Below are 16,989 nucleotides of genomic sequence, written 5' to 3'. Positions count from 1 at the left end.
AACCACTTTTGGAAGCAGTGATTGTTGCATAGTCAAACTTGGCAGCCATTCTGCATCATTAAAGTCCACAAACACCAATGAAATTCTGGATGAGGGCGAAATATTGCTCAGGTCATAGAGAACTCCTCACGTTTCTTCAAATAGTACCAGGGAATCTTTAACATCCAGGCGATATATAGCTTTTAAAAAATAAATTTCATCCTGAGGACAGCACTTCAGAATATGCTGTACTCCTTCCATATTACATTGGATTATGGTCTCACGCTAGAGTGGGGCTCGAGTCTGCAACTTTCTGACCGACGTGTAAGAGTGGTAGCAATTGAGCCAAGCTGACACCTATCCACTTCAGGAAAAAAAAAGTGCTCTTGCTCATCATAGAATTTCACAGCAAAGGAGGCAGCCACTCGGCCCATCACACCTGCTCCCTGATGAGCTATCCAGTTAGCCCCATTCCCATACTCATCCAAATTTTTCTTTTTCAAATATTTATCCTCCACCTTTTTAAAAATATATGGATTCTGCTTCTACCACTCTTTGAAAGGACATGAAATGCCCCAACAACCCACTGAATATAAAGTTCCTAACCTCTCCTTTCATTCTCATGATCTTAAACTTATGCCCCCTAGTTACCAACTCATCGACCAATGGGTGTAGACTTTAACTATTTACCTTACCAAAACCCTTCATTGAGTAGAATGGGCCTATATTCTCTGGAGTTTAGAAGAACGAGAGGTGATCTCATTGAAACGTATAAAATTCGTAGAGGGTTTGACAGGTTAGATGCTGAGAGGATGTTTCCCCTGGCTGGAGAGTCTAGATCTAGAGATCATAGTCTCAAAATAAGGGGTCGGCCATTTAAGACCGAGATGAGGAAACATTTCTTCACTCAGAGGGTGGTGAACCTTTGGAATTCTCTACCCCTGAGGGCTGTGGATGCTCAGTTGTTAAGTATATTCAAGACTCAGATCGATGGCTATTTGGACACTAAGGGAATCAAGGGATACAGGGATAGGGCGGGAAAGTGGAGTTGAGGTAGAAGATCAGCCATGACCTTATCGAATGGTGGAGCAGGCTCAAGGGGCTTCTGTGATACTTCATTTGTGAGCTGAGAAACGTTTAATGATCAGATGATTTAAAATTCAACGCTTCACACAGCTCACTTCAATTCACATGTGCAGCAGGCGCAGAAAACGCAGGGGATTCGAGCAGATTTCTGCAGCTCACGCCATAGCTCAGGTGGTAATAGATTGCTAAGTACAGAACTAAGCGAGACCCCAGGTTCAATCTCAGTCTTTACTAAGTTAGTTAGTTGATCTTACCTTAAGACAGCTATAGTTTTACTGGTCTTGGCAAATCTCCAGCAACAGTTCAGATAGATGTTACTTGGGATAAACGGACTTAGCTATAGTGGCAGACTGGGTAAACTTGGGTTATATGCCCTGAAAGTGAGGAGGTTAAGTGGTTGTAGGTTTTAAGGTGTTTAAAATAATGAAGGGAATTGACGGGTTCGATAGGGGAATGCCTCTTCACTCCAGATGGGGAATTCTGAATAAGGGGATATAATTTTTTTGGTTTGGGCTCTCTCCTAATCTTTAGTCTGGTGTTCAAGGTAAAAGGACACTTCCTATAATTAGACCAAGTTTCCCATGATCTGTAACCTGGGCCTTAATACATGCCAAGTGTGGAGCAAAATGCTCAGAATTAACAATCACCCCCTAAATACTGTATATAGCATAACAAAGTAAAATTGAAGTCAATGGGAATTGGGGGAAAACTCTCCAGTGGCTGGAGTCATACCTAGCACAAAAGGAAGATAGTAGTAGTCGTTGGAGGCCAATCATCTCAGCCCCAGGACATTGCTGCAGGAGTTCCTCAGGGCAGTGTCCTCGGCCCAACCATCTTCAGCTGCTTCATCAATGACCTTCCCTCCATCATAAAGGTCAGAAATGGGGATGTTCGCTGATGATTGCAGTGTTCAGTTCCATTCGCAACCCCTCAGATAACGAAGTAGTCCGTGTCCGCATGCAGCAAGACCTGGACAACATCCAGGCTTGGACTGATAAGTGGTAAGTAACATTCGTGCCAGACAAGTGCCAGGCAATGATCATCTCTAACAAGAGAGAGTCTAACCACCTCCCCTTGACATTCAACGGCATTACCATCACCGATTCCCCACCATCAACATCCTGGGGGTCACCATGGACCATGAAACTTAACTGGACCAGCCACATAAATACTGTGGCTACAAGAGCAGGTCAGAAGCTGGGTATTCTACGGCGAGTGACTCACCTCCTGACTCCCCAAAGCCTTTCCACCATCTACAAGGCACATTTCAGGAGTGTGATGGAATACTCTCCACTTGCCTGGATGAGTGCAGCCCCAACAACACTCAAGAAGCTCGACACCATCCAGGACAAAGCAGCCCGCTTGACTGGCACCCCATCTACCACCCTAAACATTCACTCCCTTCACCACCCGCGCACCGTGGCTGCAGTGTGTACCATCCACAGGATGCACTGCAGCAACTCGCCAAGGCTTCTTTGACAGCACCTCCCAAACCCGTAACCTCTACAACCTAGAAGGATAAGAGCAACAGGCGCATGGGAACAACACCACCTGCATGTTCCCCTCCAAGTCACACACCATCCCAACTTGGAAATATATCGCCATTCCTTCATCGTCACTGGGGTCAAAATCCTGGAACTCCTGACTTAACATCGCTGCGCGAGAACCTTCACCACACGGACTGCAGCGGTTCAAGGGGGCGGCTCACCACCACCTTCTCAAGGGCAATTAGGGATGGGCAATAAATGCTGGCCTTGCCACAATCCATGAATGAATAAAAAAAAAACAAAGATTACACGGAAAGCTGACCTGTTCCCCTGCCTCCTTCAGACCAATGAGCAAATTAAGTTACACAAGTTGAACAACACATAAACCTCAGACATAGTAAGATACTAGAATACTTAAAGACAATAAAAATTTAATTAGTTCAGAAGTGGTTTCAAATAAGATTTTATTCTTTTCTTTTAAAAATGCATTTTTATAAGCAACAAGTCTTTCATAGACCATCACGACATGATATTGTACATAAATAATGCAAATTCCCAGTTCGGATGGAGTTTGGATCGCTAATCAGAATTAAAGACATGAGCACACCATGGGAATTCTTTTATGCTACTGGAAGTTCTTTGAACTCACACTTCGTGAGATGGGTTGTTAACATCCGGGTATTGCTGTCTTACTGCAAATTTTTCCTTTTGCAGTTCAGCTACTGGAAACATTAAATTAATTTATTCTATGGTTTTTTTACTCCACAGATCAACATTTTAAATAATCTATTGAAACATATAAGATTGTGAAGGGGCTTGATCGGGTGGATGCGGTAAGGATGTTCCCAAGGATGGGTGAAACTAGAACTAGGGGGCATAATCTTAGAATAAGGGGCTGCTCTTTCAAAACTGAGATGAGGAGAAACTTCTTCACTCAGAGGGTAGTAGGTCTGTGGAATTTGCTGCCCCAGGAAGCTGTGGAAGCTACATCATTAAATAAATTTAAAACAGAAATAGACAGTTTCCTAGAAGTAAAGGGAATTAGGGGTTACGGGGAGCGGGCAGGAAATTGGACATGAAGCTGAGTTCGGATCGGTCAAGGCCCTGTGGGTGGCAGAGCGGGCCCAGGGGCTGAGTGGCCGGGTCCTGCTCCTACTTCTTGTGTTCTTTAGGTTTGAGGTTAGGATCAGATCAGCCATGATCTTATTGAATGGCGGAGCAGGCTCGAGGGGCCGATTGGCCTACTCCTGCTCCTATTTCTTATGTTCTTAATCTGTTTGGTTTTTATATGGGACAGTAATTAAAACACTTCAGTCTGATTGGGATGAGTTGACATTAACATATAAAATGCTCTTCAAAAGGGCCAATAATGGAGCTTTTGGCCAGACACACTATCCACTGTCCTCCTTGTTGAATTTTGGTATGGAAAGACAACCCCCATCCTAAGTCTGGCTATTTTGAAACTACCTGGAATAAAAATGTAAATTTTCCATTTTTGTCAGCACCTCATCACAATAGTATTAAAATCTGACCTAAGATGGTTAAGAGTGAATCCAGAAATAATTTCTTCACGTGAAAGGTTTTGAGAATGTGGAAATCACGGCACCAGATTTTAAGGGATGGGGGGGGGGGGGGGGGGGACAAAGGGCAGGGAACTTGGATTGAATCGATAAACAGCTGCCATAGCAAACAAAATGGCAGAGCACATTTGACAAACTTAATGGTCTAAGTGAGTAGATGCCTGCAACTGAAGAGGACAGAAAATCAGAAGGATAAAAAAAGAGAAAACAACCTCTACTTTCAAAAGGTGAGGTTCCTGCAGGAATATGGGAAGCCTCTGCTTTATTAGATGAACAGCAAACATGAAATCAAAGTCACAAAGGACTCCTGCTGGCATTATGCACTGAAAGTAAACACACTGCTGTTCTCCTGTTACAAGCAATTACTAATATACTCCAGGTCACAGATCAGCCTGAAATCCACTGTACTAACCTTTTCCCTTCTTCTCATTTTTAGCAGCTTCTTCGAAGAGGCCTGGTAGATGAACGACCACTCCATTACCTACAGTACATGAACAGTTAGCTAATAAAGAACAAAAAGTACCTAAAAAAAATATACACAATAACCACTCAACACAGGACGCAGGCAACTGAAAATAGAAAGAAGAAAATGGGCTTGATATGAATAATGCTGCTGAATGGGAAAACCCATGTTCAATTCCCAGTCTCCAACGGCGCTGATGGTCGGGTTTCCCTTGAGGGGGACTTTTATTAAGTCTGGCTAAGTTACCAGAGAAGGAGGGAAAGTTTAATGGCACATAGGAAGGAAATGCAGCAGCCACAGTCCCTTTGAATAAATGACTAGCTTGCTTTCTCGATTTGGCTTTAAAAGTATCCAGCGTTATAAAAGTATCAGGCAACGTGCAGTACAATTAAACTTGGCTTATTCTCTTTTTGCTGGACTTTGATTCTATTTGTCAATTATCATTAATCGTACTATTTTAAAAAAATATTTATACATTACAGTGCAATAAGGAAGAAGAACAACTGCCTACGGCACAAAGTTGAATTTTCAAGTGGTGGCCAGTACCTTAAACTGGAATGTTTCATCCCTAATGAAATTTTAGTGACTCATCCAGCTTGCATTTCTGGTGCCTGCTTTTAAATATTTTATAAATACAGTAATTAAATATAAACACACACACTGCAGCAAGGAATTATACAAAAAGTAATCTCTCTCCCTCCCCACCCAAACCCCATTATTTTGCTGTGCAACCTTTGCTCCTAATGTTTCAGGAGGCAATTTAAGAAGATGCAGCCGTGAGCAAGAGGCACCTCAATGGGAATTCTGAATTCAAAAATGTAGGTGTTGTCATTAACCAAAAGGATAATTGAGATACAGATGGCTATGATTTACTAAATAATTTAGTCATAATCTCTTATGAAGATTTAACTGCAGTCAAAAATTAGATCTCTATCTCCAACATAGATCTTATGTAACTGTAGTTACATTAACAGCTGTTCTGTGCAGTGAAATGTCGATAGAAGGTTACACAACTGCAGAATTACTGGGCAGATTGCCACTAAATCCAGGTAACTAACTCTAGAGTCAGCTTAATGAAGCAATCATACATTTATCACAATACAGTACTAATCAGATTTATAGCTTTAATACACACCCCATTAATATAAAGGCCATCGTTACCACTTGGATTTCAGTAAAATGCAATGTTGGGCAATACTGCGTTCACCTGAATTGTGAGAGACATCCTACAGTGTGGTTATATGCTTTGTTCATCCAAACTATGGAGAGCATGCAACACTAGGGCAAAAGTATTGTTGGTTATAGGTTTGCCACTGGTAGTGGTATCGAAGGAAGCAATTAAAAATGATCACACATGTACATCGGTTCAAGTACCATTTTCCTATAGTGCATAGGCGCTGAGATATTAAAAAAGCCCAGTGGCAACATAGTAGTTTGTCTACGAACCTTAAAAAATGCAGGACATAAGGATCTGCTATGACAGCCAAAGAGTTATTTATTAGGGCTAATGAAATATTTGTACAAACTAATTTACTGAATATCAACTTCTACAGTTTCAAAACAGCAGCATATGTGCGATTTTCTTGCTGCTGACTGCAGTTAGAAATGAAATCGCCCGACCTCATGGAAACATACAGTACAGAAGGAGGCCATTCCGCCCATTGTAGCTGTGCCGGCTCTTTGAAAGAGCACCAATTAGACTGGTGTTGCTCTGGTCACGCTGAAGACCGATTTTTTTTGGTAGGCCTTACATACTGCTGCCGGATTTGCGGGCTCTACTTCTGCCCAGTGCCCAACAGAGAACGCAGCCAGCTGGAAATCTATAAATGGTGTAGGCCAGTATAGCCCCACTCTCTCAAAACCAGCACTGCAACCTCTAAGTGAGCCAATGTATCTTACTTTGTTCATCTTCCTCAATTTTGCACAAGACTCTCCACCTTCCATTTCAATGCTAATTCAAGGTGATGTTTCTTCATACTACTTTGGAAATACAAAGTGTCAGCAGAACAATTTTTAGTGTGGAATGGAAGAATAAAACAGAAATCCCCATCACAGCCATTCTGAATTCCCCAAGCACAAGTCCAATTTAAAAAGAACTGTTAGTTGGACTGTCCCTACACAACACGTGGGGCGGGGGTGCAGAGTCACTCAACACTGTCCCTAGTAGATAACTAATGAGCAGCAGAGAAACTAAAAAGGGGGGAAAAAAAGTTTCAACTGCTTGCTGGAGAACCAGTGTCTGCAGGTTGCTAAGCAGCAGAACACGTAACTAATAAAATCCTGGCTGCAAATTCCTTTCGTGAAAGTACAATTTTAGACCTACTTCTACACTGGTATGTGTACGCCTAACCCTTCAGGGGCGTGTTAAATTATTATGGACACGTTCAGAAAATTGTAGATATGTAATTCAGCTTTAGTGCTGTAGACTCACAGCAGGTAAAAAGATACATGAAGACTTACCAATGAAGGCAATGACTTTGGGGTTGATGATTCCACTGGGTAAAAGGTGAAAGTTGTATTCAACAGAATCCACTACCACAGTGTGGCCAGCATTGTTTCCTCCCTGTGTGACAAAAGAGGTATAATGAAACAAGTATATTTGTCCGCTGTACCCACCTGGTATTTCCAGCAACTCACTCACACATTCCTCGCCAGCTTGGGTGGGCTGGGTGTGTGCGCGCACACACACTTGTGTGTTTGTGGGTGTGCGTGTAGGAGGTACAGTTTGAAGACTTGACATGTCTGCTTCTCCTCCAGATTGCAAAGCTCACATCATGTAATATTGCATCCAAACAGACTTATAAAATGACAAAAGCTGTTTAATTGAGATAGGGGAGTTCTAGTGGCGGGCAACGCAAGGATTCGAACTTTCAAAATCACTGATTGAGATCCTACTGATGGATAATTTACACACTGCTGTTGTGTAGTTGCTGAGCCATACAAAGCAGCACGGTTCAGGTATGTGCTCAAGTTAGCTGATCTCACAAGGGGCATTACAATTAGTCTCGGCAGTCTTAAACTACTGGGGCTGGGGAGAGGGAAGCAAATCACCCAGGGTACCTGCCCCCGGCCACCAGTGACTCCTACTGGAACGGGCAGACATCGTGTGAGGGCAGGATAGGGATTGGGCTTGTTGCATCCCCACTGTCAACTAGCCAGCTGATACTTGCTGTTTAGGTTCACTCACGAGCAGTGGCCCGAGGTGAGGCAATACAGGGGGTGCCTAGCACCTGTGTAACCCCACCCTAGCACTAAACAGCACCTCCAAGGAAGGAGGGGGCAAAAATTGGAGGGTGAATTTCATAAAAACTGGTGGTTGAAAGCCAAATTCTGACCCCAGCACTTGAGTTACCAGTGAAAAAACATAATAAAATAAAAACTTTTGAGTCACCGGGGCACTACTGAGATCCTACTGATGGATAATTTACACACTGCTGTTGTGTAGTTCCCCCACCTCTCCAGGGCTTCAATAAAAAGTAATGGTGCATAAGTGAAATTTCATGCCATGTCCACTTGAACGGTGGAAAATACCCAGCAGTACCATTAGAGATATTGTCCAACAAAACTTCATGTGCCTGCAGAGAACATTTTGAACGATGTAACTATTTTGAACTAGAGGCAAGAACTGGTTCACCGGTGGTGGGATCAATTGGAGGTGATGAATTCAGAATATCGTGCTTGAAGTGTATTCGGCACAGCATTAAGCAGCTCAAGGGCTCTCTCTTCTCAACCCCCCCAACCCCTGCCCTAATATTGCATTGCTACAAACACATTGTGCGAGGCTGGTCACACCAGTGAAAATTATAAAATACTGATGCTGCAAGTCAGAATCCTCTGTCACTGAACAATGCCTACTGCAGCACAGTAGAGATACAGATAAAAAGTCAGCCACATATTAAAACCCATTCTGTAATGCGTGGAGTTGATGAGTAAAAAATCCAACTGCTCAACAGTTTTTGCACCGACCCTAGGCAGCTGTGTGTCAATCTCGACATCCAGTGCCAGTGTGTGCTGCCAGCAATCACAATGTTGCAAATCCTGCTTTGTCTATCTCCAGTTACACGAGAGGAGCGAGGATATTTCAGGTTTTCAGCAGAGCACATGACAGTAATGCTCCATTAAAAAAAAGGCATCTTTTGATCCTGATCCACATGTGAATTATGACCTACACGTGGAGCTGCACCTGATCGTATGGGGTGGGGAGGGGCTTGGTGGCTTTAAATACTACCACGGTTGTTTTCAGCATTTATGGAAACAAAACAGCCTAGTACCACAAAACTAACCTGCATGCACTGATAAGGCTCAAGCATCAGTCCACAGTATCCCATGAGCCAAGCTTGTCCATCTGTCAGCCAGTGATATGAGTAGGCCCCTGCTTCTCCACAAGGATGGTGGCTGAGCCAAAGTCTTTTGGGGGGGAGGGGGGGTGGAAGAGAGAAAGAGGAGTCATCGTCATCAAGATGATCAACTATCACCTGGGGATTTGGGGGGGGGGGGGGGGGGGAGGATAGAGGGTGTTGTTACCCCAAATTATCTTTGCAAACAACTAGTTACCTAATGGAATTGGCAAAGTCCTAGGAACAGATTTTCTATCCTCTGAGCCAGGGAATGCAGCGCTGTCATTGGGATTTTATAAAGCTTCAATGACCAGCATGTGAAATTTTTGTACCATGTCCACTTAAACTGCAAAGTACCCAGCAGTATAATTAGATTACAGATTCTGCCCTTCCAAACTTGAGCGTCTGTCTGGAAGGAGGATGAAGCACTACAATCTTCCCCCAAATAAAACCACAGAAAAACAAATTATCTAGCCACTCATTCGTTTACTGTTTTGGAGACTTTGCTGGGTACAAATTTGCTGCCGTGTTTGACTACATAACAACAGTGATTGCACTTCAACAGCAAACTATTGGTTGTAAAGTACTTTGGTACGTGGTAAAGTGCTATAGAAATGCAACTTCCTTCTTTCTTACGAGCAGAAGCAGGTGTGCAACTGGTGTTGATGGTGGGGGAAGCAATGTGAGTTGATGTATTAAGAGGTATAACGGTACAACATTAAGCAGGGTGGTTTAAATCAAATTTGTTCTGTAGCAATTTGATGCCAAATATATTGAGTATGTCTAGTGACAACACTGGAACTCGTGAGGCGGAGCTGTACTTTTTAAATATTGGAAAGCTCTTTAAGAATGTCAAATACAGTTTTAGCCCAAAGTTGGTTGTAAATGTCCATTAGATTTTACTCACATGCTACAGATAACAAGAGATGAGGAGTCAGTAACATGGGAATCAGGACCTGAACCTCAAGCAATTTACCGTAACCCTTCATTTCAGTTTCAAATATTCCTATTATCTACACAGAATTTCATGTTACAGTCCTCCGTGCTACACCTTGCAACTTGTCAGCTTTGATTTTCCCATTCGAGTTCCTACCTTTTACTAATCCTATCAACTTCTGCTGATAGAACCAGTTTCCCTGAGCGACAGGGACATCTACATAAAAAATAAGGGATAGGTTTACTGAAGAATATAAAAAGGTAGCAGGTTCAATTTCCAACATGTCCACTGCAACTTCCTGCCATTCAATCTACCAAATAAAATGTGTATTCATCATTCAGGGCACACTAAATACCGTCCTGTTTTGAGTGCAAGCCGGGTGTCTCATTAGTCTATAATGGCACAGGATCTGGGTGGGAAAGCAATGTCAATTGTTGCAGCATGTGCTCATATCCCACGTGTTTCTGAGGTCTCATCCAGAACTGCACGAGCTTAAGCAGGTTAACAATCTCTGGTCTAATACTAAAGTACATCAAAATTGCTGATTTAAGACCAAAAGCATACAATAGATTACATTTCTTTTAATTGGAATTGCTATCTGTCCATCCCTTCCCCAAAAGTGCTTTCTCCGCACCACCCCCCCCACAAAACAACTTACATTTATATAGCACCTTTAACATAGAAAATGTCCCACAGAGCTTCAGAGGCATAAGGAAAAAATGGAAGCCAAACCATTTATTCAGAGTGGAACTTGCTACCACAAGGAGTAGTTGAGGCGAAAAGCATAGATGCATTTAAGGAGAAGCTAGACAAGGAATAGGAGGATGTGTTTGTTAATTGTATCCATGTGATTTATATCAATTAGTGTTAATTGTATTCATTGTATTGGTGCGTATCAATTGGGAACTCCTGTATCCATTTATAAGAGAGCTGATCTAGGGTGTGGTGTGTTTAATGTGGAACTCTGTCAATAAAGGCTTAGAAGCAACGGAGGACCAGGCTCTAGTATTCTATCCATCACCACCGGGCTATCCAGTTTATTACAATGTTGATAGGGTGAGATGAAGTAGAGAGGGAGGAGGCGGCTCGTGTGGAGCATTAACACTGGCACAGACTAGTTGGGCTGAATGGCCTGTTACTGTGCTGTAAATACTATGTAAATGTAAGCCAAAGGAGGAGAGGTTAGGAGAGTTAACCAAAAGCTTGACAAAAAGAGGTGGGTTTTAAGGAGTGTCTTAAAGAAAGACAGGGAGGTGGAGGGGCAGAGGGATCCAGGGAGAGAATTCCAGGAGCGTGGAGAACTAGGTGAACGAAAAAAATTCTACAACAGGTAGCATTTTTATTCTTGATGTACAGTAGAGAGGGCTACTTTAACTCAACTAAATGTTATGCTGCAACTCTCAGATTTCATCAGCTGGGCTATTTTAATTAGAAGGATCTCTTCTGTCTCAAGTGAGTGTAGTTTTACTGCTAACTAGTCAGCTGCCACCAGTTTGCAAACTGAAATATGTACTTTGAGCAGGTTGTTAGCAGAGACTTATAGTGGTTACCATCACCCTGGCAGGAAAAATTAGCAAATAAAAATTCCTGGCAGCTAAACTCAAGCACTTTAAAGCAATACCCCAGATAAGGATCTGCAGTGGCTCAAATTTGTTAAACTCACACAGAAAAGATATATGCCTTGGAGTGGTTTTACCAACATTTCTGAACCAGAGATCAAAGACTGGGCACAGAACTTTAGTGTTGCTTATCCTGCAAGGCAGGGAGGCAGGCCAGAGATAAGCAGCAAACATCCAGGCACTTCGTCGATTAACTCTTAAAATTTGATAAAATTATTTTCTGCACACTTTTTAAAAACAAAAACACACATGCTACTGCACAGAAGCTGGCCAGAGCATCAGAAAGACTCAGGGCTTTAGAATTGGCCAATAGTACAAAGAATCAATCCATGTGCTTTAATATTAAACAAGACATCGAGAATATTTTGGAGTACACGCATGTGGAAGCATTGATAGGGGAGATCATTTCTTCTTTCACCCTTTTAGCAGTTAATGCTCAGCAAAATAAAATGGTTTAACTGTTTTCTGAATAAACTAGTTAATACCACTCTGGGATATACGCGAGTTCATCAATTCTCCTAATCAACAAAAAGTAACTAAAAAATAACTCCAGTACAATATGATTCTATAGCTTCAGGGACACACGGGTCCAGCTGCAGTATAACCGAGAGCTAGACATGTTTCAGTGCATGTGAAAATCTTTGGAAACAATCTCAGTGGGGCCAGCATAATTATCTCAAACTTTGCAAAACTTGTGCCAATTTGAAGACAGGAATTGGAACCTACAAGATCAGCAAGTATAACGAGGATTTCCAAATGCCAGTGAAGCATTGTGGAGCCATTGTTTTCGCTCCCCGCCACAAACTCCGTTCCCTAGCCACCGACTCCATCCCTCTCCCTGGACACTGAGGCTGAATCAGACCGTTTGCAATCTTGGCACCCTATCTAAATCTGAGATGAGCTTCCGACCACATATCCGCTCCATCACCAGGACCGCCTACTTCCACCTCCGTCTTCACCCCTGCCTCAGCTCATCTGCTGCTGAAACCCTCATCCATGCCTTTGTTACCTCTAGACTTGACTATTCCAATGCCCTCCTGGCCGGCCTCCCATCTTCCACCCTACATAAACTCGAGCTCATTCAAAATTCTGCTGCCCGTATCCTAACTCGCACCATGTCCTGTTCACCCATCACCCCTGTGCTCACTGACCTACTTTGGCTCCCGCTCCTGGAACGTCTCGATTTTAAAATTCTCATCTTTGTTTTCAAATCCCTCCATGGACTCGCCCCTCCCTATCTCTGACCTCCTCCAGCCCTACAACCCTCCGAGATCTCTGCGCTCCTCCAATTCTTGCCTCTTGCACATCCCCAATTTTAATCGCTCCACCAATGGCAGCTGTGCCTTCAGCTGCCTAGGCCCCAAGCTCTGAAATTCCCTTCCTAAACCTCTCCGCCTCTAAGAACATAAGAGCCTGCTCCGCCATTCAATAATATCATGGCTGATCTTCAACCTCAACTCCACTTTCCCGCCTGATTCCCATATCCCATAAGATACCTCTAGCCCTCTCCCCTCCTTTAAGACGCTCCTTAAAACTTACCTCTTTGACCAAACTTTTGGTCACCTGTCCTAATATCTCATGTGGCTCGGTGTCAAATTTTGTTTGATAACACTCCTGGAAGCGCCTTGGGACGTTTTACTACGTTCAAGGCAACATATAAATGCAAGTAGTTGTTGGGAGTGATTTTCTATAGTTTTTTTTGTAAATCCCTTTAAAAAGAATCAGACTTTTAAAAAAAATCAAGACAAAGAATGTATTTCTTGAATTTTTATACTAAAAGGGAGTACAATTGATAAGCAAGGGTAATTATTTGACGTCCCACAGTTCAGCATGAACAATGAACAGCAAAATCAATGCATGACGAAATATCGCGATGTTCTCACCACTCTTTAGTGTACTGGTGTCCATATGGTACAGGTTAAATGTCACTTAAGCCAATATGTTGCACGTGACATTCACCACAAACTGCCCATCAGCAGTGACCGAGGGTACAACTCAAGTGGACACGGCAGACAAATTTCACGCCCACACTTTATTGAAATCCAAATTTACAGGGTTTTTTGGACTTTTGCACTGCACCCAGCCAACTGAAAGTCATGGACATACAGATTACATGTGATCAAACGCCCATTATATACATAGTTAAAAGTCCTGTCATTGCTTAAGTTGCTCTTTTACAGAATATAAAAGTTATTAAAGTTTTACAGGTATGTGGTGTGCAATCATATGCAACGACAGACTGGAGGATTATCCTGGAGCCAAAGCATGCTTCAGTGCAGTCACTGGACACTAGCTTGGGGTCAAAGCAATTAAACACTGTAATTTACAGTCCGCAGAAGTCAACTTTAGCAACAGCAGGTCTTTTACGCTATATATCACAGGAACCCAATCATACACATGCTGCAGATGCGCTCATGTTCTGTTGCTAAGTTTAGGTGTGTATTAATGCCTCTCCTTTTTTGTTACCGTGCCAACACTACTCAACCTACAGGAAATTTCATAACAGACCCACGTTTAAAGCATACAGCACTACAAACTTAAATAATCTTCTGCTGTTTACCCAAACATACTAAGGACTTAAACACTTATGTTTAGGAGGGGTAGCAACAAAAATAGAAGCTAAAGATAGCTTTCACAAGGCAGGTACCTCACAAACTTGTCTCTGGTGCATACCAAGAGGACAGAGACGATTTTAAATGAGAACGCGGGTGGGTAGGGAAGTAAAAATTTAAAAAATCTAAAACCCGCCCCAACTTCTGGGTCGAGGCGGGTCGGTTGCTAAAAGCTTTCAAGGCGGCTGTGGGCCTCAATTTTGACATATTTTTTGTACTTAACCCCTGGGGGGCTGGGATTCCCAGGCCTTCTACTTCATGCCACGAGAGGGGAGGCGAGAAGGCCCGAAACTGCAGGTAAGTGCCGTTATGCCACAGCCTGTGGGCCTGGAAGAGCAGGAGTGCTTCCCCAGGCCCAAAAAGCCCACCTGCAGTGATCATACCCCACAATTTCCGACACCCCCCCCCACAACCCAACGATCGCCAATCCCCCAATGACTGAGCACCCTACCCCCAATCTAACACTTACCTTTTCACTTCCTCTTCTCCTGTCCAACTGAGATGTGGAGATGCCGGTGATGGACTGGGGTGGACAAATGTAAGGAATCTTACAACACCAGGTTATAGTCCAACAGTTTTATTTGAAAATCACAAGCTTTCGGAGGCTTTCTCCTTCGTTGGGTGAGTGTCTCACCTGACGAAGGACAAAGCCTCCGAAAGCTTGTGATTTTCAAATAAAATTTTTTGACTATAACCTGGTGTTGTAAGATTCCTTACACCTGTCCAACTGAGACCAGCCTGTCAATCTGGCTGGCCTGGTGGGCAGGAAACAGTCAAAATAAAAAGTCCTTACGTCAAAATCGTAAGGACACCCAGGAAATCCGTCCTTCCAGGTTTCTCGCCAGGAATCTCCTGCTAAACCACCTGATAAAAATCACATCCATGGTACCTGGGGACCACGGACAAGTTACAAATTTCTCCAAAGCTTATCCCAGCTCTAGCAACATGGGGTTCAGTACGTGATAGTTAACTCAGTTTTCGCACTGTAATTCCAGGTGATGATAGGAGGACAGGTTGCATAAACTTGGCTTGCATTCCCTCGAGTTTAGACGGTTGAGGGGTGATCTAATTAAGGTATTTAAAATGATAAAAGTATTTGATAGGGTAGACACGGTAACTATTTCCAAACAAATTCAGAACAAGAGAGCATAATCTTAAAATTAGAGCTAGGCTATCTAGGAGCAAAATTAGGAAGCACTTTTCCACACAAGGGTAGTGGAAATCTGGAACACTCTTCCCCCAAAAGGCTGGATCAACTGGAGCTTTCAAGAGGGAGATCGATAGATTTCTGTTATGCAAGAGTATTAAGGTATATGGAGCAAAGGTGAATAAATGGTGCAGCTTTTGGGCGAGGGAAACAAAATCCAAGCATTGAGAGGTTAGACAGATTCTACTATACTGGAGGCAAAAATTCCAAATGGGCTTCTATGCTGGAGCACTCTGCCTTTTGACCTGAATCCCATCACCAAGAAGTCCTAACAACTCACTAAAAACAGAAGTGGGCAGTTCAATACAACATGCCAATACTCACAAGATCTCATCATTTACAGGCAAGAAATTGGGTATACTCAAAATACAGGAAAGAATAACTTTTTTTTAAAACCACTACTCTAGAATCATAGAAATTTACGAGGAGGCTATTCTGCCCATCGTGTCTGTGCCGGCCGAAAAAAAGCTATCCAGCCTAATCCCACTTTCCAGCTCTTGGTCCGTAGCCTTGTAGGTTACAGCACTTCAAGTGCATATCCAAGTACTTTTTAAATGCGGTGAGGGTTTCTGCCTCTACCACCCTTTCAGGCAATGAGTTCCAGACCCCCACCACCCTCTGGGTGAAAAAAATTCTCCTCAACTCCCATCTAATCCTTCTACCAATTACTTTAAATCTATGCCCCTTGGTTATTGACCTCTCTGCTAGGGAAAATAGGTTCTTCCTATCCACTCTATCTAGGCCCCTCAGTTTCATACATCTCAATTAAATCTTCACTCAGCCCCCTCTGTTCCAAAGAAAGCAACCCCAGCTTATCCAATCTTTCCTCATAGCTAAGATTCTCCAGTCCTGGCAACATTTTCCTAAGTCTCCTCTGTACCCACTCTAGTGCAATCACATCTTTCCTATAATGCGGTGACCAGAACTGTACACAGTACTCTAGCTGTGGCCTAACTAGTGTTTTATACAGTTCTAGCATAACCTCCCTGCTCTTATATTCTATCCTTGGCTAATAAAGGAAAATATCCTGTATGCCTTCTTAACCACCTTATCTACCTGTCCTGCTACCTTCAAGGATCTGTGGACATGCACTCCAGGGTCCCTCTGTTCCTCTACACTCCTCAGTATCCGACCATTTATTGTGTACTCCCTTGCCTTGTTTGCCCTCTCCAAATGCATTACCTCACGCTTCTCCGGAATGAACTCCATTTGCCACTTTTCTGCCCATCTGACCAGTCCATTGATATCTTCCTGCAGTCTACATCTCTCCTCCTCACTACTAACCACACGGCCAATTTTTGTATCATCTGCAAACTCCTTAATCATACCACCTACATTTAAGTCTATATATAATTTATACCACAAAAAACAAGGGACCTAGTGCTGAGCCCTGCGGAACCCTTCCAGTCACAAAAACACTCATTGACCATTACCCTTTGCTTCCTGCTACTCTAACTGAAAGTGAAATGATCTGGATCAACTTCTACTCCCAATCAACTCATTCAAGTCAGGTCAGAACACATAGGCTCAGCTACAGTATAACAGTGAGCTACAGCAATGTTGTCCAATATGTTAACCACTAGTTGTTGAGCTAGATGATAACAAGATGAGTTTGTGCAGTTCACACCAAATGCAATTTGGATAATATTTTATAGAGGCATTTGTTGATTTTTTAGTACAGT

General features: G+C 42.9%; 1 protein-coding gene across 1 annotated transcript in view; it reads right to left on the bottom strand.

Annotated features, from left to right (window-relative positions):
* adss2 (adenylosuccinate synthase 2) overlaps positions 1–16,989 on the bottom strand; it is a 68,158-nt gene that overhangs the window by 30,723 nt on the left and 20,446 nt on the right. Inside the window, exons 2-3 of the mRNA XM_067988638.1 lie at positions 7,056–7,158; positions 4,545–4,613 (exon numbers count right to left, since the gene is read on the bottom strand). Of these exons, the coding sequence (XP_067844739.1) occupies positions 4,545–4,613; positions 7,056–7,158 (172 nt within the window). The remainder of the gene's footprint in view (positions 1–4,544; positions 4,614–7,055; positions 7,159–16,989) is intronic.

The sequence above is a fragment of the Heptranchias perlo genome, chromosome 8, assembly GCF_035084215.1.
Source record: "Heptranchias perlo isolate sHepPer1 chromosome 8, sHepPer1.hap1, whole genome shotgun sequence".
Classification (NCBI taxonomy): domain Eukaryota; kingdom Metazoa; phylum Chordata; class Chondrichthyes; order Hexanchiformes; family Hexanchidae; genus Heptranchias; species Heptranchias perlo.
This window is presented reverse-complemented; position numbering and strand designations above follow the sequence as displayed.